Below are 22,674 nucleotides of genomic sequence, written 5' to 3' on the forward strand. Positions count from 1 at the left end.
GCATTTTATCCCGCAGTTTATGAATCCCCAAGTCCATGGTAGCAAATTACTCAACACTAACGCTTCCTGACGCCATACGTTAATTCATCCATAAAGTAACTTGTACAGTAGTTTTATGACACTTTTATTGTGAGGCACCACCAGGCGATCACAATACACCCATGGAATGTACTGTAGCAGACCAAGACGTTTGTGAATAGTTTACAGTCACAGTGGTAAATGTTTGTCCCCTCTTAGACAATACAGAATTTATTTCACCACATAAAGTTCAGGTATATCCATAAGTTCTTGGACATTCTTGAAATGGAGCTTTCCGTAAGATTCTCAATGTAGTATAATTCTAAATAGCACAAACGTTACTCCAGTATTAACAAACATCATCACAAATGTAAACAACTTTTTCACAGCCTCAAAATCAATGAGTTAGGCTGTCATACAGTATAATAGAGAAAGAAAATCTTATCATTATGTAAACAAGGCCATTAACACTGTATTGACAGATTACAATCCTGTAGTTACATGTTGGGCTTACTTTGTCAAAACAAAAGTAATTCAGTTGCAGCAATATTTCATGATCCACAGATGAGTAAGATTTGTCGGAGGAGCATATTCCAAATATAGAAAAGCTATATGGTTTCTATCTCAAAGGCACTGGTGATCATACATCTACAAACTAGTACATTGTAGTTAGAATCAAAAATGTCATATAGATATATTTATAAACAATTCTTTATCTTTCACCTATTATGTGTTTAATGTGTATACATCTTAAGATAATTGTATATTTATTGAATTTATTTATCAATTTCTTAATGCATTTGTTCACCTTCATAATGATAACCTACTGTATACATCTTCTCATAAACTGTATAATGGTTAAGACCCAGAGACCCACAGGTACATAAGGAGCTGTCGTGTGTTAGAATGCAGAACCTGGTGAAGATCTCTGCGATCAAAATGCTGTTATAGTGCATAAGAAATACATTATGTTTTGGGAGCATCAGAATTTCTGACATTTCTTCCTTTATATAAAGTAAGTTTTGATTCATTCTCATGGTCAGATGCAAGAAAACCTTGGGATAATTTCAGATTTGTACTTCCACTATCCATCCAGTTATCTTCATTGGAGGTGGAAAACCAAAATGGGACAGCATAAGGCAGAATTTAACATTGCTAATTTAAAGAAGTTACATTTTTAGCTGTGATGACCATGCAGCGTGCATTGGTTGCACTTTATCACAAATGATGTGCTTGTCTGCTTATATTTATACAAGCAGTCAAACTCATTCACAACTCATCCAATGATACAATACAGATTTGTTGAGGTTGCTTGTCAAAAAACAAACATGGACATGAACTAGGGGTGTAACGATACATTTTAACAGCGATACGATATGCATCACGATACATGGTTGACGATACATAGACGATATTCGTTCATTTATAGCGATACGATACAAAACAATGATTTAAAATCAATGCAATAATTATTTAGCCCAAACATCTATTTGTGGGAAATGTATATGTGTACAGTGCAGGATTTGTCTTTTAAGGGAAACGGGTAGTATTATGGGTATAAATAAGTAAACACAATGATTCACTAGCAAATACATAGACATTTTATTTGACCAAATATGGACCAACTCACATATTGACACGCATGCAGAGATTCCACGTATTTAAAGAGATGTAGTGATATGGAACTCAGTGTGAAGTAATTAAACCCTCTTGTTTTAACATTGCCAAATACAAGGCACAAGTTCTTAGTATCGATACAATCGATTCTTTGCAAGGCGATACGATTTCAGGTCGATACAATTCACACAATATGATGTGTTGCTGTTTACATATCGATATAGTTGGATCATTGAAATTAAAATCGATGCATTGACAGTTACTGTATCGTTACACCCTTAACATGAACCTATTTCCATTACTGGTTAAAATGGCATTGTTTATAACACTATTTTAATAATGGCACTTCAGTTGAGTGGCAATTTTATGATGAGGGGTCTTAGGTGATTACAAGTATATCTAACCAATTAAATGTAAAACAATAGACACAAATGTAAGACAGTACACACATCACAGCATACAGTACATATAAATAGGTACATACTGTATAGTGGTTTCTGCTTGCAGTGTGTAGTTCTGATTCTGTGTGTAGAACATGACCCTCGGTTGGTGGAGCTCTCCAAACAGGCCTGTTGTAGTGTGACAGCTGTGTTCTACTGGATGAAGGGCATGCGCTCCTTGTTATCGTTGTCCCCTTCTGGCTCCTCTTCCTCCTCCCCTGCCTCACTGGTTTCTGTGCTGTCACTGGCCATCTAATGAGAATATTACACTGAATATCATCTATCCACATATTAGGGTACTATTCGAGCACAAAATATTATCTATAGCAGTGGTTCTCAAAATGGGGGGCTGTGGGTTCCAGGGGGTCCCCTGCAAAATTTCATAATATAGCATCAAAATCAGTTGAACCACTTTGGCCAAAGTATAAAATAATACTTTGGCGATCCTATATTAAAATTGGCCTAAGGGAGGACCGGCAGGGAGACGTCATGCTCATGTAACCATGACTCAGCCATTCGTCGTGGCATCAGGCGCAAACTAATCTCTCAAGAACAGATTCTGCTCTGCGATGGATAGTAACAAACAGCAGAGGTCGCTGTTTTTCCTTTTCAGTTGGCTCTGGGTTCCCAGATTGGAAGCAAACAAATCAGTCAGCTCCATATGTGGGCATATACTGATGACATCAGGGATCTCCATATATGGGCATAAAAGGGACAATGACTGACAGATACAGAGATCTCCATATATGGGCATATCAGTCGGATTGGCGGTGAGGCCCGAACTTCAAGTATTCAAAAACAGTCGATCTGACAACGAAATGCGTTGTCAGCTTCTAGATCGTATATAATATAATATAATATAAAATGATCCTTGACATGAAAATGTTTGAGAACCACTGATATATAGTATATATAGTAGAAAAGTAATGGAAGAAAAAAAAGTGGAGCAACAATGTATCAGCGCGTCCTTGCCTATTACCTCTTCTAATGATGCAGTGAACATGAATTGTCCAAACATCTAATATTAAACATGTTTAATGTTAGATGTTGAGGTCACCATGGAAACTATTGTACAAGATAATGACATCATACTCACTGTGATTGTTTCCTATACCACCTGGCAATGTGAAAACAATTCTACTTTCAGAGATTCATGAAATTGCACGGTTCAAAGTATGTTATTGTCACATGCACATACATAATACAGCTGCTTGCGCTGATGCAGGCAGTGAAATTGAAGTACCATAGGCTTTCCTCAACAGTGCGAAAAAGAGATAAGAATAATAATAGAATGTATTACATGCAGCATGTAAGTATATATATGTGTGTGTGTGTGTGTGTGTGTGTGTGTGTGTGTGTGTGTGTGTGTGTGTGTGTGTGTGTGTGTGTGTGTGTGTGTGTGTGTGTGTGTGTGTGTGTGTGTGTGTGTGTGTAAACGCATAATATATACTGTAAATAAGCATAATATACTGTATATAACATTTTCAGAGAATATTTATAGATTATATTGTAATGCTATAGTCTTTGAAAGTGTAATTGTTTACTTGACTTCGATACTTAGTGTAAGAGTGTAAGTAGATGAGTCACTATTATGGTGCTGTGCGACAGATGGTTTTGCCGCATTTGCTGATATACTGGACTTATTGCCGCAGTGAACTAAAATAAAACACATCAACAATCATCTTGTTACCAACGGTGTCGGAGACTTCTCCACATCCAGGATAAGTTTTCCAATATTGCCTCTGTCGTGAATCCTCTGCATGGCCTCTTTTACCTGATTAAACAATCAAAATGAATGGAACAGTTTTAATATACAGTAGCACATCAAACATGCAATAGAATACCATTAAAATTATCGTTTAACATACTAGATAATATGGTTAGGAAGATAAATACCTGGGCACTTCAAAAGAGATACCCAAATAAATTACTGGAGCACTCGACTGGGCCTGCACGTTTTATTATTTTGCAGGGGTGACTGACGTTTCAACTTGCGCCTTCCTCAGAGACAAACAGACAAAGATTTCTCTTTGTAGATAATATGGTTCTTTGGCCCAAAAATAAAGCCTGCCATGTAAGGTGTACAGAGATTGCATTCCTGTTTCACCTGGCTATAAAGATTCCTTTTAGGTAGAGGTGCTCCGACTGATCGGCCACCAAAATAAATTGTCACATTTAATAATCACATATTTGGAGGGCCTATTCAAGAGAGTTTAATAATGGGCAACCATAACCTACTGTATAGGCCAAAAGTCTATGCAAAGACAGTGTCAATATGGGTACAATAATGGGTAAGAAGACCATTCTAAGAAGAGACAGTCAGTACAGATAGCTACTCTATAGTAAAGGCTAAACATTCTTTTTTTAAACTTGATGTTGGTATTGACCGATCCTGGGGAAGAGAATCAGTGATCGGTATCACACCCCAACATTATGATCGGAACAACTCGACTTTTAGCTCAAAGAACCGCCTGAATATCTATCACACAGACACATATCCTTCAACCAATTTAAACACATTACATTTATTACACTCAGTGACGTCTTTTCCCTCCTTACTTTTGCAGTTTGTTTTTTATCAGCTTCTGCTGTGTGCATTTTTAACCGTGATGTCGGTGTTTCATATGGCAGTGCTTTTACCGCTAGTTCCGTGTATGCGTGTGGTGGTGACGTCGTTGACTCGACCATTGACCATTGACCATCGACCAAGGCTGTGTCCATCAAGGTCTCCAGGTGGCGATTTGCACTCTACTGAGCGCACCTTTCTAGTTTAGCTATTAGGTCTTCATGCTGATTAGACAGACAGATCAGCTGAAAGACAGATCTGTCACCCACCTGGCGGAGATTTGCGCTCTGCCGATCATACTCTTCGAATTTAGCTATTTGATCTTTCAGCTGATCAGGAAGACGGAGGAGAACAGAGAAGACCTACAGTAGCTTATCTGTGTTTGGGCCACATTACAGTATACAGTATGCCCATAGAATTATAATATATCTAAAGGGCGGATTGCCCCGCCCCCAGCTATTCATTTCAATGAAATTGCTCAGTGGCGTTTTGAAGCACCCGGAAGTAAGAAACATTGGTTCCATATTGGTTCCATGGGTCCATTCCATTGGTCCATGGGTCTTGACGCGTCGTGAGCAGGCGCACAAACGGCAGATGCAGGCGCACAATGCGGAAGTGTTGCAATATAAGATTTGACCACTAGGCTTGGACGCTTCACTGTTCCACCGTGGTTCTGGGGGCTTGAGTAGGCTATGCCCCACACATACTTCAAAAGAGTCCAACCGACGCCAAACCTTTTTTGGCTTCGGCGTCGATTCGAAGAAAGTTCAGGGAGGGCGAAAGCATTTTATGCTGCCACCAAACTCTTCTGAGTCCTAAACGCCAGACCCCACCCACTCAGTAATCTGCCCATATAGCTCAATGAATCTGCCTGGCAACACCCTGGTTCGTTCGCTCACAAGCCATGTACAGGTAGCACTGGAAGTGCTGGTTGTAATACCTGGATATTCCTCCGACATGCTGAAGCAAATTATGGTATGGATGGAGGTTTTGCCATTTCTTATGACAGGTTGTGTTTATGCATTTCCACTCAGAGAGGGGTTACAGGGGCGTTTCTACCTCCTGGAGGTTGGCTCATGAGACTAGTATACCTCTCCTCATCCAATGTCTCTTCAAAACTATCTATGCTTTCGCTGCTGGCAGAATGTGGAAACAAAACTAAACTAGAAAAAGTGCTCCTCGGAGCACAGGTCTCCGCCAGGTCTGGTAGGTTATTGTGGCCTCCTGGTGGCGCTATAATAGGCCATTGTAAAAGGGTGGCATTTCTTCTTAGGCCTTGCACGGCAATCTGAAACTGCATTCATGATTTGAGTAATGTTTTTCCAAAAATGTGTTTTGCTAAATTAGGCCTGCTGGTGGCGCTATAACAGGCCAATGTTAAAGGTTTAATGACATTCACTTTTACACCACATTCAAAGTCTTTGTCCTGGTCCTTCAAAAGTGTACAAAAAGTTTTAAGTGAAAATTCCATTCCAGTGATCCATGGCAGGTGTTTTTCTCTCACATTTCTAAAGCCTTTTCAACTGCAATGAAAAAATAAATCTTTGCCTGCGGGTGTCGCTGGTGAGGGATTTTGCCTGTCAATCATCGCCTCTGCTCCGCCCCCCCCAAAGGAAAGGATAGGGGAGGGGAGGGGCGAGGAGGAGAGTGGGCGGGATTAATCGACTGTGACCTCACTGTCGAAGGGCCAAGCTCAGATTACTTTTCAGCCTAATTATTCAGAAAACCCCAGACCACAGAAAATCCACTGAATGTTCTAAGTTCAGGTTTTTTGGGTGTAATTGAGGTCATAAAACCCCAAATAAAACATTGAAAATAAAAAAAGTGAAAATGAATGTCATGATACCTTTAAAAGCGTGGCATTTGTTCCTCAACATAGTGTGAATGCCTGCAAAGTGTGACCACACTCGGACGCGCGTTCATGATTTGCAGCATTTTGTTGAAAACAAGCCACTACTGCAAACTTTAGATGTGAATCTTAGCTAATCAAGATGGAATCAGAAAAATCTGTAGAAAAATGGCTTTATAAAAGGCAGATGTAAAAAATGCAGGGCAAAGGTTTTTCCTTGACCTCTAGGGAGTGTGCATACAAAGTTTTACACAGATCAGTGCAGTTATAGGTAAAAACACGAATCGGCCTGTTATAGCGCCACCATGAGGCTAGCCTCGGAAATCCATGCCTTTTTTTTTTGTTTCAAAAGAAAAAAAGCCTGGGAGAACCTTGCAGGAATGGATAGATTGTGTGAAGCAATAGGAAGCGGCGCTGGAATCCAACCGCCTGGGTTTGGATCCGCCCTTCAAGACCATCGATAGGGCTCGCTCTTTCAGGCTACCATGAGGCTGACTTGAGAAAATTCAAGTGGCATTTCTTCCTCGGCCTAGTGGGAATGTGCGTGCAAAATTTCACGGAAATTGCATGCTGTGTTCATGATTAGAGGCATTTTGTTCAAAACGGAGCACTCCTGCAAACTTTGGAAGCCATTTTTAGCCAATCAGGATGGAATATGAAAAATTTGAAAGTTTTGTTTAATGACTATAGAGATACTGTGTACCAATTCTGTAGGAGTACTGTAAATGTGTTTTGCAGAACGCGGCCTCCTGGTGGCGCTATAACAGGCCCATGTGAACATTTTGGGGCAGCGGTTCTGAATTGGCATCCAGGGAGTGTGTGTGCACAGTTTCGCTGCGATCAAGCCAACGGTGCCGGAGATTAGCTGGTCACAGACGAACACAGGCGGACACACACGGACGGACGGACGGACAGGGTGCAAAACATAGTCTGGCCATGCCTATGGCCTGGCGGAGACAATAATCCAGTATATCATGCCCACCTTGACCATCTGGCCAATCACAATAGCTGAACTTACTTCTGCTGCTCAGAACATCTCCGAGGTGCAAGAACAAACGACATATTGTTCTGAGAGACCCAGCCAAGGTTCTGAATGATGTCATTTTGTAGTTATTACCTACCCAGCTGAGCGAACTGCAGCTATTCAGACTATGTACGGCTACATACAGAGATTCCCCACGAACAAGGTTTCTTTTTCAGATGGCCGAACCAAAAAAACGTAAGTCAGACAAATGCCAATACAGCCACCGAACACTTCTGAACGCCAGACCCTGCCCACTCAGTAATCTGCTCTGTCGGTCTACTGAAGCAGTGTACAGCTAGCACTGTCTAGAAGTGGGGGTTTTAATACCTGGTTCGCGCTCTGGCAAAATGACTTTTTTTTGCCATTTCCTGCGACAGGTTGTGTTTACGCATAGTCACTAGAGAGGGATTTCAGAGGTGTTTGTACCTCCTGGAGGTTGGCTCGTGAGACTATACCTCTCCTCAGCCAACATCTCTTCAATACTATATGGCTGCTTTCACTCGCTTTCACTGGCAGTGGATGAAGTCGGGCTATCACACCCACCTTCAATGTCTGACGAACTTCTGACCATTCACAGTGGCCGAACTACTCCAGCTAGTCAACATCTGTTCTGACTATAGCTGTTCAGCTGGAGTATGCAATGCACTGTAACACAGTATGGGTTTATCCCCCACAAAGAACACTGAAAGCAGTGTTCAATCATAGGCTAACCAGTGACCTCATTCTGTCCAAAAACATCCTGTGATGTGCACTTAGAGACATCACCGATAAGACACAAATTCATACATTGGTTCACACATTCACATTTTCAGAGGAAATGCCAAGTAAACCAGACTATATAGTCACATGTTAGGATCCACAGTAAGTGCACAGTAGTTGCAGTTTGATTAAATGCACCTTAGGTGGCAGTAGTGACAAGCAGTCAAGAATCACACCAGAAAGAAATTCAGTTCAAACATGAGTGAGAAGCAACAGAAACCCTGTCAGTGACATGCAGTCACTTAATGAAATAACAAGACTGATGCTAACAGACAGGCTGGTTTCAAATCCTCTCAGGGTTAATACAATCTTGACAAAGAGCAATGATAAGCGATCATGTAACATGACAATAACAATGAAATAAAACAAAACAGTAACACAGCCACCAATGTGAACTGAACTTGGGAGTTCCGGGACATCGAGGTACTGAGCCTGAGAGGGTGAACTTAAGATTTAAGCAGGCCCCATGCAGTTATAAAGAAAAGAAAAGAAAAGAAAAGGGGAAAAAAAGAGAAGTAAAGACGACAGAGGAGAAGAAAAACATTCTATGTGAGAAACTACTTTTTTCGATTACCTCAGCCTGCAGGTTGATGGATACAAATTTATGAAAATTCTCAACTTTAATGTTTTATCAAAGAAGAAATGAACAAAAAAAGGAAAAAATAATGCACCAAACAATATTGCATATTGTTAATATTCCTATAATGTGAGTGTAAGAACAGAGCAAATAATTCAAATCTAATAGTTGAGTAAAGGTTTGGCCTTTGCAGTGAAGAACTGTCTTTAATAACACTTAATTCCCTTTCATTCGCAATTCACTTCTATATTCTTCAGTTCCCAGCATCATAGCTCACAGAAAAGAGAAATGAAAAAAAGATGTATGCGTTTAAATTACTCCTGCTTCACCCAACAACTCTGTAGTAGATGGATACGGTCTCAGTACTTTTCATCACAGTTTCAGAGGGAGTCACAACATGATTGATTGACACTTGTGCATCCCAGAACAACACTGCAAAAATGGCAAGAGTAGCCTACATCCATACTGTTTTCATTTTGCTAAGTTTGTGCATATTCATCACAACCGCATCGCGTGACCCTTTTCCAGAAGAAAACAACATCTTGACTACCAGTGGTTAATTCAACATTGGATAATGTTGCTGACTTTGTTGTCTAGGCTAACAGCTGTTGTGCAGTTACATTCTGCATGTTATAGTAGCAGTAGTTAGTAGGGCCTACTGTCTACATGTGCAAGAGGCAAGCTTTTATTTGAGCAATTTTTTACGATTTCCCACGTCTAGGAGTGTCCCATCGATGCACAAATGTAACATGACTTGAGTAATGAGGGAAGACAGTGGAAAACTTGAGTCGTGCTCACATCCTCTTAAAATAGTCCCTCAAATTTGGATTATAGCTGGCCTTGTGTTAATTCCTTTGATATGTTATAGATTTGTGTGTATGCATGATTTTTCTTTTGAACTGCAGTGTAAAGAATGCCAGTGCAGTCACTGGGAAGACTCCCAAATGAGTAATTGTTGAGCAGGTGCAGGATATGAGCTGACAACACCCAAAGCAGTCTCCTACTGTATTGGTGCTGGGCTCGATCTCTCTCCCTATTTAACCCATTCCATCCGGGAACGCATCTGATTTCTTTGGCTATTCAAAAATAGCAGATATGCCGCGCTATGAGCTTGTAGATCTGCTATTTATTTTTTTATCTTGAAAATGTGTGCAAATGGGGGTCCGCGGCCAAATACATATTTAAAAATGTTTTCTAAATCCTAACAGTATGTTGCTAGTGGTGTTCCAACTTTTCCATGTCAAGGACCCCCAAAATGATATGTATTTGGCCGCGGACCCCCATCTCAAAATGTGTTGTTTCAGGGACCCCCAGAAGCAGAGTATAAAATGTTCGCTTTAAAACATAAAAAAATAGCAAACTCTACAAGCTCATACAGTAGGTGCCGCGCTATGAGCTTGTATATCTGCTATTTTTGAATAGACAAAGAAATCTTAAAATGTCACAGATGCGTTCCCGGTCTTAATGAATAAAGGCCAAAGCAGCAGAAGAAAACCAGTTCCTCCCAGATGCAGAGATGAGCAGACCGCCAGCAAGTGCAGAGGGGAAGGGGTATGGGGTTTAGATGCAGCCATCTGGACCCCTAAGTAGCCCTCCTCGTGCACAAGAAACAAGTGAATGTTATTCTGATCTAAAGTGGATTTCAAAGCTGGAATCTGTGGCGCTAATGACGATCATACAGTTCTTTTAACTCTGGAGTGCTCTGAAAGCCCCCCTCCCCCTTTCCCCCTACACTCCCCTCCTGCCGCCCCCCCCCCTGATTCCGCTGCTCCTGCTTTTATTTATTATTATAGTGTAAAAGAAACAATCGACTTTGAACCTCAAAGCTTGAACTTCCTGCCTCGTGTTGTTGGTTTTGGTGTTTTCCCCCAATGTTGGTCACTCTCTGGAGCCGGAGCCATAGGCTCATCTGTTGCTCTAAGCTACTGTGTAACAAAACATCACAATAACTCAGCCCGCTCACAGAACTGAGCCAGCCAGATCTCACATAAATTGCCTGTTGCCGCACAGAGAAAGGCAATCTCAGGCCAGACTGCATTTAACTGTCTAGAGTCTAGACAGTGTGGAGAGAGGGACTGTCGTTAATGGGACATATTAAAATGAAAGTCACACTGACTTTTCAAACAGCACAGTGACAGTGACAGTGCTGTCAAGACTAATTTAATTAAACATGGTATTATTCTCTGTAGCAATCTATTTCTATTTAAGTCTCCACTAATAGCACTGAGCTTTAAAAGGAACTAAGTAGAACAGCAAATTGTCTCTGAGTAAATCATTGACATTTACATATTTCATTGTAATTTTGATGCTTCATTACATTGTAAATATAAGGCTCTAATATATAAGCAAAATATGTACACATAGACATATTTTAATTTAGATCTATTGTTACATTACTAAATGGAGCTTATCCTACATTCTCTACTCTCTCCATCTCCACCTTATCTGAACCTTCATCTATTACTCTGTATGTCAAACCGAGTTCAAGCTGATTTAGGTTAGGTTAGGTTATTATAAATGCATTCACAGGATTGAATTCAGAATAAACTCCTCTCAGTCCATTGGGCAATAATGGATGTGTGTGCTCATTTTAATTAGAAATGTAACATTGGAAATATACTGGTCAATTTACAATTGCTGCAACACAAGGATGTGGGTGTGTTTGTGTATGTGAGTATATTCCTCCTTATATACATTTTCATCCTACAGTACATATCTCAGTGTTTCCAATGCAGGGATTTCAATTATTTCCGTAAAAGTGAAATACATAAAATAAAAAGGCATTCGGATACACCTGGACTGAACGATGTTAAGCAACTGAAACCAGATCTATGAAAGGTTTGGACAGAATCTATTCCAGAATTCTTTATCTCATAGGAGCAGAAACACAGCTTATACAATGACTGTCTAGAATTGAGACTAAACAGCATGATATGTTCCTGTCTCTTGGTGCTGTATTACGTTTGTTTTTGTGTTTTAGTTTGTTTAATTTTGTATTTAACTTTATTTGACTGCTATGTGTTTACCTTGATGTTATGTTTGCATCATTGCATCAGTGGATGTTAACCAATAACATCAAATTTCTGAGGATGCCATATTGCATTCTCATTGGAGTCCACACAGAAACATAACTGAATGTCCCCCTTTGTGCACAGCCCATTGTCTCATGAGCATTCATTTGTTTAAAATGTGTGCAAGCCCAGCATAGAGCAACAATTAGGTCAGACACTGTTGTGACCATCTTATTGTTTTCTAGCAATGACGAAGAGGAGAATGATATGATCCCGATGCATTGTAGATGCAATGGAAGCTTTAATGTGCTGTTTTGCAGTTGATGGACTAATCTTATAACCATAAATAAGAATGATAGGCTAACTCTTAGACACTAAATGGCAATTATTTTACATTGGGACAGCAAATTGGAAGCACAAGCATGTTTTCTCTGAGCCAATGATGCTATTAAAAATGAAGTAGTCAGACTATTTCCTCTTATTCACTCCCACTCACATGATCTCTCCCAATGATTCATTCCTGGCTAAATAGTTTGCAGGGTCAACATTTAGGCCAACCAGCACCCCTGAGATTTTGCTGCCATGCACACAAGCAATTGGAGGCTTCCTGGGCCCTGGCATGCCTCCCCACTACTTTTTAATTAGGTTTGTCATGGGCATTGGATCCAGTGAATGCATGGACATTCTGCCAAACTTCTGCTGTCAATATATGAGGGCAGCTTCCCATGAAAAAGGCAAATCTGAAGAGAGCACACACCAACCATCATAACATATTTCAGATTGTAGCTACAAAACCAAGACTGTTTTTAGGATGGGACACACGATACCCCATCAGTCAAGGAGTAGGGTTGGGGGTGTGTTTACTTTTACATTTTGTATATGAGCCCTTGTTTAATACTTTTAGAATAACAAAAAAGAAAAACAAAAATAATAAAAGATCTTTCTCACTTGCTCCTCCCTCTGTGCCTCTCTGTCTTTGTTTGTGTGCCTGTCTGTCTGTCTGTCTGTCTGTCTGTCTGTCTGTCTGTCTGTCTGTCTGTCTGTCTGTCTGTCTGTCTGTCTGTCTTTCTGTCTGTCTGTCTATCTGTCTGTCTGTCTGTCTGTCTGTCTCGCTCACTCACTCTTGCCCACTGTTACCCTGCATATGTCAGCATATTTTAACTGAGCATGGAATAAGTGACGTAGTCTACAGATAGGCCTAAACATGCCAACAAACAAATGTCATCAGTACTGATACTCTTAAAAAGAATTATTATATAATATTATTCACTTGCCATTAATTAATGATTATGAATATTCTATGCTCTGTTGATAAATTGAATACATAGGACCATTATGGAAATTGTATTACCCTTTTAGCCCAATTGTTATGCTGTACGTCCGTTCTGTTTTACATTTTTGACTAATAAAGTATTCAATCAATAAAAAATAAAAATGAGCATGACAGAACATCTAATCTGTTCATGAACAAAGTCATTCAAGCAATAATGTACTTACAAGTCCAACCAAAATGACTCTAGGTAAAAAAAAATATATCACAACCATCAATTTCCTGTGGGCCCCAAAATCCAACAGCCCCAGGGTCAGGATTTCTTGAACATTTTGGAGCTTTGCAGCTGGTCAGTGTAGATGCGGTAGCATCTGCCATATTGTGGGGTGGTAACATCCAGTAGTAGTGTGTCAAACCCAGTAGACATGATTCATTGATATCACCTCAAACATACTGTAATGCTATAGCTCTGATTAGTGGGCACAAGAATGTCCAGAAAAGAGCCAGCAACAATCCAGTGGGCAAGGCTCTATCTGAACAACAGTCTTCCTCTGGCTGGGTTCACACTTAGCTAAGTAGAATCGTTATTTCACACAGAGTTACGGAAAATACAGTGCTATGTAAAATGCCATTGCCATACCTCTTCACACTGCCCCTCTCTAACCGGGACATAGGCAACAGATGCGTACAAATGCTGTTTGTGGACCACAGCTTACCATTCAACAACACAATAGTTGGGGCGACCCGATAGTCTAGTAGTTAAGACGCATACACATGGGCACAATGCTCTGATCAGCAATTCCCCAGTTCAATTTCAAGCCCGGCCGGACCATTTGCTGAATGTCATTCCCCTAATCTGTCTGCCCCCAAAAATATATAAAGGCAGGACAACAGACAACTAGACGCGTCGCAATTCTGGGAAATTGCAAAGTGTGGTTGCGCCGACGCCGGTCGGGGGTCGCCGCCGCCGGGACTCGAGTGATACGCCGGGACGAATACCCTCGGAGGCCGCGCGACGTGCGATTCGAATTCTGTGCCGATCGGATCCCGCGTTCGTGATACGTGCCGTTTCGATTTTAAGAAATAGGCCCTTCCCACTAAAGAAATAGGCCCCTCCCACAAATGTAACTGGCCAATTGAATTGTCACGTCACTCCTGAGATCACTCGCGGTTCATTTTGAGAGGATTGATCCCCCCAAAAATTATGTTTTTGCATCGAACGGTTACGTTTTGCGCATTTGTGGCGCCCCCTATGGATCAAAGTGGAAATGCTTTTGGGGATTCGTTGAGTAAACCACCCTCGACATGTGATTCAAATTTGGGATCGATTGGACGTTTCGTTCGTGATTTTTGGTAAAAAAAGCCCCTCCCACTAACTTTGGAAGCCAATTACGGACGAACGGTAAGGACTATCAAAATGCCGTTTGGATAGGTTTATCGCATGGGTCCATAGATCACGTGTACTGATTTTTGTGAGATTTGGAAAAAATCTGTAGGAAAAGGTGCAAAAAGTGTGTTTTGAAGAAAACCACACTAATTATAAATGCTGGATAATCAAATAATGTGAAAAGAAAAGTACTTCTGTTATAATTTGGCATCTCATATGCTAAATATGTTTTAGAAGTGTTGGAAAAGGGTATTTGAACAGCGAATTCTGCCCACCCCCAACATTCAACAATCATGCAGTTGAGCAGGTTTGTGATGTCAGGAGGGGAAGAAGTCCACCCTGGTAAACTCTCCTTAACTCCCTATAAACAAAAAGGATACTAATATATTCAATATACCTTTAATGTAATGTTTTACAGTAGAGAGGCTTCTCTATGCTCTGCATTATAAATATAGCTGTTTTGAATGCTAGATATTTACAATGTTAATTTATAGGTCCTGTCAATGTAGTATGTCTGTACGTCTAGCAGCTTCCTCCACTTGTGATGTGTGTGTCACTGTGCAATTCCATTCTGCTACCTGTACAATCAAAACGTCTACTTGTAAGTAGAGCGGACAATGGTGCAGTTTCCACCTGTCAACCATCTGTTGAGCAATTGCTGAGGCCTATCATCATGTCAGTCTCAATGGCACAGGCTGTCACAAAGTCACAAAGGCATTATCACTTATATGACTATGACTATGACTATGATTACATTCCACTGCTGCTGCACCAGTACTATCATATATGTATAACATGTCTGATATTTCTCTCACTTGCACAAGAGACAAGAAGCATCTGCCTCATTTGCACCGTAAAAAGAAAGGTATCTACTGTACACATTTACACATAGCATATCCATCCGGTAGAGTATGTACATGCTGTTAGTCAGCCGACACATAAGGTGAATGAGCATAGCAGCAGATATATACTGTACATGACATAGACATTAAGGTGCAACAAGATTATCAGCGCGTTGTACATGAGATTAAGGTGCAGAGTATCAGCGCATGTCAGGTTCAACCACATTGTCCAGAAAAAGGTATTTCACTGGTATAATCCACAGGTACAGTAGGTCCACGAGGAAGAGCAAAAAGTGGCAAGGCCAGCCTGGTGACAGGCGATGGTATAGCACCACCATCAAAATATGCACAGGAAACATAGCCAAATTCTATGACTTAAGTTATAACTGTAGAGGAAGACTTCATTTAAAAGCATGCATCATTGTTGTTAAACCGGAATTCAAGCCACATGTGCTAAGTATTGTGCCAATGGATGAAACTGAAGGCTGAAACCTTTGTGCCAAATGTGTTTGGTGAAATATGTGGATTGAATATGTGGGTTTGAGTTGATGTGCTTGGTGATGAGAGTTTGTAGAAAAGGAGATATTGACTGATGTACTGTATATGGGCTATGACTGTTTGTGCAGGCGTGAAACGAGTGTGGAACATGGGAGATAACCCATCCGCCATCTGCGTCAGCATGTGCATGAACAGCTGACAACACACTGAACAGAAGAGTGACAAACAACAGACCGCATCCTGGATGTTCACATATCACCTGCTCTAAAAATCACTTATCATGATGTTACCATTGTGACGATGGATTTGAGCATAATTTACCCCTACTGTACAACCCCCATACCCACTATAGGTCCTTACCTCCTCCAGGGCCCAAAGGGAGTCGACTAAAGGCTTGATCTTCTCTTGGTTGTAAAGTGAAAAGAGTCTATCCATCACTGTCCTCACAAGGCCACATCTTCCCTGTTTGAAGAGGAGATGCAAGAGCGAGAATCCTGCAATGACTTTGTTTTCCTCATATAGTTTAATGGGGTTCACCTTCTCCACCTGCCACCACTACAGTCAAACAAAAGAGACACACATTATTCATCATCATGAGGATCTTATTTGTGTGTCAGTGTCATGAAATGTTCATTAGGAAATAACAGGGTGTTTCTTCCAATGTTGATTGACAGAATGCATCTCAGACTCACAGATTTCGCAAAGCTGAAGAAACTCTTTGTTTCCCCAGTTACCATATTTGATGCACCTGGAAACAACAAACAGACAGAAAAAAGAGGATTGCTGTATGCAGTGAAGACGGTTGTGCTGAAGGGATTTGTGAATAATAGAAAAATCACTAAAGGTAAATGGTTAGCAGGGAAATAGTTGGCACTTTTAGACCTGTAGCACTGTCAAAGCATGCACTGGCACATCTTGCATATTAATCGCAATAATGAATTAATGTCTTTGTAATGATATTAATGAATTCAGAACTCAATGGATGACACACCTGAGCTCTAATTGCATATCATTTCACATGTGTGATAGATATTTAAAAGGAATTAGGCAATTAGCCAATGACAAAATCGAACAGGAAACCAGAAATGTGATGGTCACCATAGGTCACAAATCTATTCAAATTAACAAATTAATTCCCAGCACAGTCATCTGGGAGACTTGAGAGGATGAAACCCTTGTGCCAAATGTGACTAACTTGACTAAACTAATATATTGCTCGACGGCCACCAGAGTTGAATAGTATGTGACTAAAAATATTTGACTAAAACATAGCAAGGCATGGCATGGTTAAGATATTTGCGGTTGGAATAAACTGATTGAAATAATGTTTACAATAACACATTTGAGGTGAGTATAATTCACACCATAGAGGATGTATGTTCCCAGTGGTTTCAGCAAACCCAGTCCTTTTCCGGTGTTTTCCCCACACAAGCAATCCAAAACAATATCCACTCCCTCTGGAGAGATCCTAAAATTATTAAAGAAAAAGAAAAAAAATCACTTACAGATGATGTGGGAAAATTGATTCAAGACAGGTCAACATGAATAAGTAATTTCTTAAGCTACAAACAATAACGTCATAATTCAGTCATTAAGCTCCAGAGGTAAAGCGGAGGCTGAATTGAAAGTTCTAATAATATCACTCAAAATGATTTTAGATATGGCCTTTAATTCTGTGTCAGTGGAGCAGCTCCAATCTCTGTCTCTTGGTGGTACTGTATATTAGAGAATTGTTTTCTTATTTTTACCTTTTTTACCTTTTATTTACCTATTTTTGCATTCTGCAAAAATAGTTGATCTACAAGCTCACAACGCATCAGAGAGCTTGTAGATCAATTTGTGCCGAATGTAGAGGAGCGTGTTTGTGACTGAAAGGTTACCGATTCGATTCCCCGGACCGGCAGAAACAATCTGGGTGGGGAAGTGAATGGCTACCACTTACCCCTGCCCCAACCCCGCTGAAGTGCCCTTGAGCAAGGCACTGAACCCTATAACTGCTCCAATGGAGCTGCTAAGTGGCCAACAGTATAAGACCGTGGTTGTACTGGGCAGTTCCCAGGTTAAATGTGTGTGTGTGTGACTGTGAAGCAGGGCGTTCCAGAAAAAGATAATTTGTTCTCAGCGACCCCTGGGTAAATACTTTTTTTTTTTTAAAGAAAAGATTGCAACATGTTGTGAGCTTATAGATTGGCTGTGTTCTCTTTTTGATGTACAACAAAGTATAGTGGCTATGGTACTAATGTGAAAGAATGAAAGGCATGTAATGATCGGGGGGGTCCTAATTCCTTACTTTCTGCATTGAGGCCTTGGGCACAAGGCTGCTTGGCTAAACTGCTTGGCGGTCTTGTGATGCCCATGGTATTCGCCTATTGTAAAAAGACCAATTTAATTTTACTTTGCTCTTGATCCCGAGAAGAATGTGTGGGCCAAAGAGATAAAAAGGCTTATTAACCTACGACCATTGTGATATGTGGGTAGACAGCACCAGCATAAGTTAAAAAAAGAGAAAGAAAACACTGTGGTGTGACCGGAAGAACTTAGCATTTTGGCTTATTTTATGTGTGTGTGTGTGTGTGTGTGTGTGTGTGTGTGTGTGTGTGTGTGTGTGTGTGTGTGTGTGTGTGTGTGTGTGTGTGTGTGTGTGTGTGTGTGTGTGTGTGTGTGTGTGTGTGTGTGTGTGTGTGTGTGTGTGTGTGTGTACTAGTGTTAGTGTTTTTGAATTTGAATAGAGAGGAGACAACATGCTGAAGGATTCCATCAGTGATTGCTAAAAAAAATAAAAAAATATATATATATTTTTTCAATTAGGTTCATGAATGTGGGTATTACTATTTGCCGCCGGACAGTCTGACAACATGCAGTGTGAATGGTTAAGAAATGTGTGAGGTATCAGAGCATGTCCCTATTGGCTCTGGTAAACTGTCTACAGATAATTTTTCTTAAGAGCCTCCAGGGCTCCACCCCCACTGCTACTGCTTTTTGAGATGAGCTGTGTTACCATGGGGACCAAGGCCACTCACGACAGAATAAGGCATCAGGTAACATCTGCATCTTTGCAGTGCCAATCACACATTGATATCACAATAACAGTGTGCCAGTGCTTTTATGATAGTGTGACGTGCTAGCTAAACTAAAATATATATATATATATATATATATATATATATATGATTTAAAAAAGCACTACAGACAAAACATCTGCCCTTACTTTTTGACTTCTTGTACATAATCAACATTTCTGTCAAAGAGGTGGGTCACAGAGTCTCTGATGGCTACATGTTTGAAACATGAGGCGAGGCCAAAGACGGTGACATTGGGTACAGTGGAGCACAACTGAGCCACAGCCTGACCCTGAAAAGAAGAACAAGTTATCAGGGTTCGCCAACACCAGTATATGAAAGTCATACAGACTCTCACATTAAAATACACAAACACATTTGCAACTAGAGACAATTAAGATGCAGTATTGTTTCATATTTCGAACAATGGTTAGGAAACCGTAGGCTTGTGCTGACGGTAACCGGAAGAGTAGGCACTTGAGAAGTCTAAGGGTGCGTTCAGATATAAGGCACTGAGCGCACTGGTCCAATACAAACCAATACGTGAGTGTGCTCCCGGTGCGCATATCCGAACACACCCTTAGCATATAGCTATTCTGATGGCAGACCACTGAACAGTGTTTGTGCTAAGTTTGGTGCGGATCAGAGCAACTGTGGCCCCCGGGGGCCCATACCATGGTCCCTGGGGGCCACATGTGGCCCCTGGTATGACTATTCGGATGGCAGACCCCTGAACAGTGTTTGTGCCAAGTCTGGAGTGGATCGGTGCGACTTCTCCCGGTGGGCGTCGACTTGTGTTAATGATGTCGACGCGCCAACGTTTTGGTTAATACCCTAATACATACAGCATATAGTAGGCTATATATACTGTATATTTAATTTAATAACACAACTAGCTTCCTGTTAAATAATTACATAATCAATTATTTGATCTCAAAATTATGTTAATAATTTAGATAGAAGGAACTGTTAAAGATGAAGAAAATCTGTATATATTTTTACCATCCACTACTACCAGACAGGCTACAACCTACATAATCATTTCCACATTGTAGCTGAGAAGAAGCCAGTCCCATTAAGATTAGTTCAATGAATGACGCCCAAGACAAGTGTGTGTGGGTGTGTGTGTGTGTGTGTGTGTGTGTGTGTGTGTGTGTGTGTGTGTGTGTGTGTGTGTGTGTGTGTGTGTGTGTGTGTGTGTGTGTGTGTGTGTGTGTGTGTGTGTGTGTGTGTGTGTGTGCGAGTGCGTTGTGTATACGTAAATACACACTACAGAACCCTCCAGATACAGTAGTGTAAGACCTGTAAATTCAAGGCCCTTTCACTGTGTGAAATCTGTTCTTTTTTATATGAATTAGAGGCTATGTCACTGGAGAGTCAGAAGGCTAAACATCATGGACGCAGACAGCCCTGACAACATTTTCTTTTCCATATTCTCCCTCTGTCCCTCAAGGAATGGACTTACCACACCACCTCCTGCTGAATGGACCAATACTGACATCCCCTCTCTGAGATTGGCAACCTCAAAGAGCATCATGTAAGCAGCCACAAAGTTCAAAGAGAAGGCTGCAGCCTCAGGAAACGTCATTTCATCTGGCATCTTGTAGACAAACTCTGCCGGTGTACAAACCACCTCTGCCCAGGCATTGTAATTCACAAAAGCAATAACTCTGTCTCCAATCTGGAAGAAAAATGGCAAGCATGGATGGCTGGATGATTTAGCAGAAATGTAAATCATGCTGTAATTACATGGCTTTTGGGAGAAAAACATTTCAGTGCTAACAGCCCACCTGCTTCTGTTGACTCAAAACCATTAACCACTTTTGGTACTTTGGTAATTTATCAAAGTGGATGCACATCAATGCATAATATCACTGCAGTATTTTAATCCTTAAATTCACTGACCTCAAAGCCGTTAGTGTTTTCACCCACTGACTCTACTATTCCAGAACATTCAAATCCAGGGACAAGAGGAGTTTTTGGAGGACTGTCGATATTTCCCTGGCGTACCATCAGGTCCACGAAGTTCAGACCACTGTAACATAGGATTTCCTTTCGATTTTTAGTTTTCATTTTGCTGAAATATGATCCTTCTCAGATACCGTCATCTAATCAATCAATGGTAAAACACAAATGCCATGAGTTATTATCATTTTCACCTAAAACAAGAGAATTGGGCACTTTTACAAAGAAGGCCCCGTGGAAATCTGTATGTAGTGTACTGTATCTTGGTCTGTCTTTGTCTGTCTGTCTATTTACATTTTTGAGAATTTAACAGAAAAAAGTGTCAAGTAAACTAACCTGTAAATCAGAGCTAGTAGTAAGTAAATATCATTTTCACAATTTTATGATTCAAATTACAATTTGGTGTACCAAGTATTATGTAAATATCACATCAAGCATAAATATTTTTTCCAAAGATGTAAGGGCAAATCCTGTCTATTTGTCTGTCTGTCCATCTGTCTGTCTGTATAATGCATTATATTAAGATGATAATAATACCTTTTCACCACACCACCAATTTTGCTACATTCCCAATGACTAAACATACTGTAAGATAAAGAAAACGACTTGTCTGAGGGTGAACATGATATCAACTCAATAGCAAAGCAAAGTTCATGCTAGATACCTTAGTCATATTGTTGTCAAGGACACGTATTTTCATAGAAAAATGGCTCACAGTAAGTAAGGCTAATATTTGTGAGGCTCTAGGCAACCTACAGTAAAAGGACCTGTAGCTTCATACCTATCATCAAAAGAAATTATACTATCTGCATGTTTTTTTTTTAAAGCCAGCAGAATTACATAATAGTGGAATCAGAGAATGAATTTAAATATATATATATATATTTGTTTAAAGAAAGGAGAAAAAGAATGAATTAGTGCTAGACCTACTGCAGATGCAACATTACACATCATCACAATCTATCAATGATAGACACAGAAGACATTGCATACATTGTGCATCAGGGGCACATAAAGAAAATCTCCCAAATATTCCACATTTCATTTCAAAGATTTTTTTTTAAAATAGCAGATCTACAAGCTCACAACGTGTTGTGCGCTTGTAGATCGGCTATTTTCCAATGTATACACAGTAAATGTTACCATGCTTTGACGCGGATCTTCACTTCTCCCCGCTGTGGCTCGGGCATCGTCTTCTTGGTCACCCTGAGTTTGTTCAGACCCCCGAAACCCGTTAATATCACCGCTCGCATTTCTTTGGCATCTGATGATGAAGATGTCACATTTTCCGTCTCTTTTCTTACATTCTTTTCCAACATATGATCGGTTTCCTCCGTCATGTTGACAGCTTCTGTGGCCATGATGATACCGGCGAGCTGTTATGTTCCTCTTGATCGTATAGCCTTTCTGGGATCAGAATGTATTCTGGTGCGTTCAGAACTGCAACACCGTGCGCAGTGGTGGAAGGTAACTAAGTACATTTACTCGAGTACTGTACTTGAGTACAATTTTGAGGTATTTTTACTTTCCAATTTTCATTATTTTTTACTTCTACATTTCAGAGGCAATATATTGTACTTTTACTCCACTACAATTATTTGAAAACTTTAGTTACTAGTTACTTTGTAGATTTTGATTATTACAAAACATACATCACTTCAGTTATTTCGGCCATTTGAAAATAGCCGATCTACAAGCTCACAATGGGTTGCCCAATGCACCATTGTGAGCTTGTAGATTGGCTATTTCGAAAATATCTTTATAAATTTGAAAACGTGTGAAATGGGACGTT

At 40.4% G+C, this 22,674-nt stretch overlaps 1 protein-coding gene across 2 annotated transcripts; it reads right to left on the reverse strand.

The window, feature by feature from the left end:
- On the reverse strand, positions 1-22,243 carry vat1l (vesicle amine transport 1-like; the record flags this gene model as incomplete). Of its 2 annotated transcripts, none has more annotated exons than XM_080425771.1 (9): positions 1-2,327; positions 3,770-3,849; positions 16,219-16,413; positions 16,551-16,606; positions 17,223-17,326; positions 19,067-19,209; positions 20,383-20,598; positions 20,823-20,952; positions 22,026-22,236. In XM_080425771.1, the coding sequence occupies 9 exons, from the start codon at positions 22,220-22,222 to the stop codon at positions 2,015-2,017; spliced, it is 1,434 nt and encodes a 477-aa protein (XP_080281897.1). In that variant the 3' UTR covers positions 1-2,014. The 2 variants fall into 2 exon arrangements, with proteins under 2 accessions (XP_080281897.1, XP_080281898.1); XM_080425772.1 differs by having other exon boundaries at positions 2,095-2,327; positions 3,766-3,849; positions 22,026-22,243.
- Positions 22,244-22,674: the final 431 nt, after the last annotated feature.

The sequence above is a fragment of the Gymnoscopelus braueri genome, assembly GCF_963280865.1.
Source record: "Gymnoscopelus braueri genome assembly, chromosome: 1".
Classification (NCBI taxonomy): Eukaryota; Metazoa; Chordata; class Actinopteri; order Myctophiformes; family Myctophidae; genus Gymnoscopelus; species Gymnoscopelus braueri.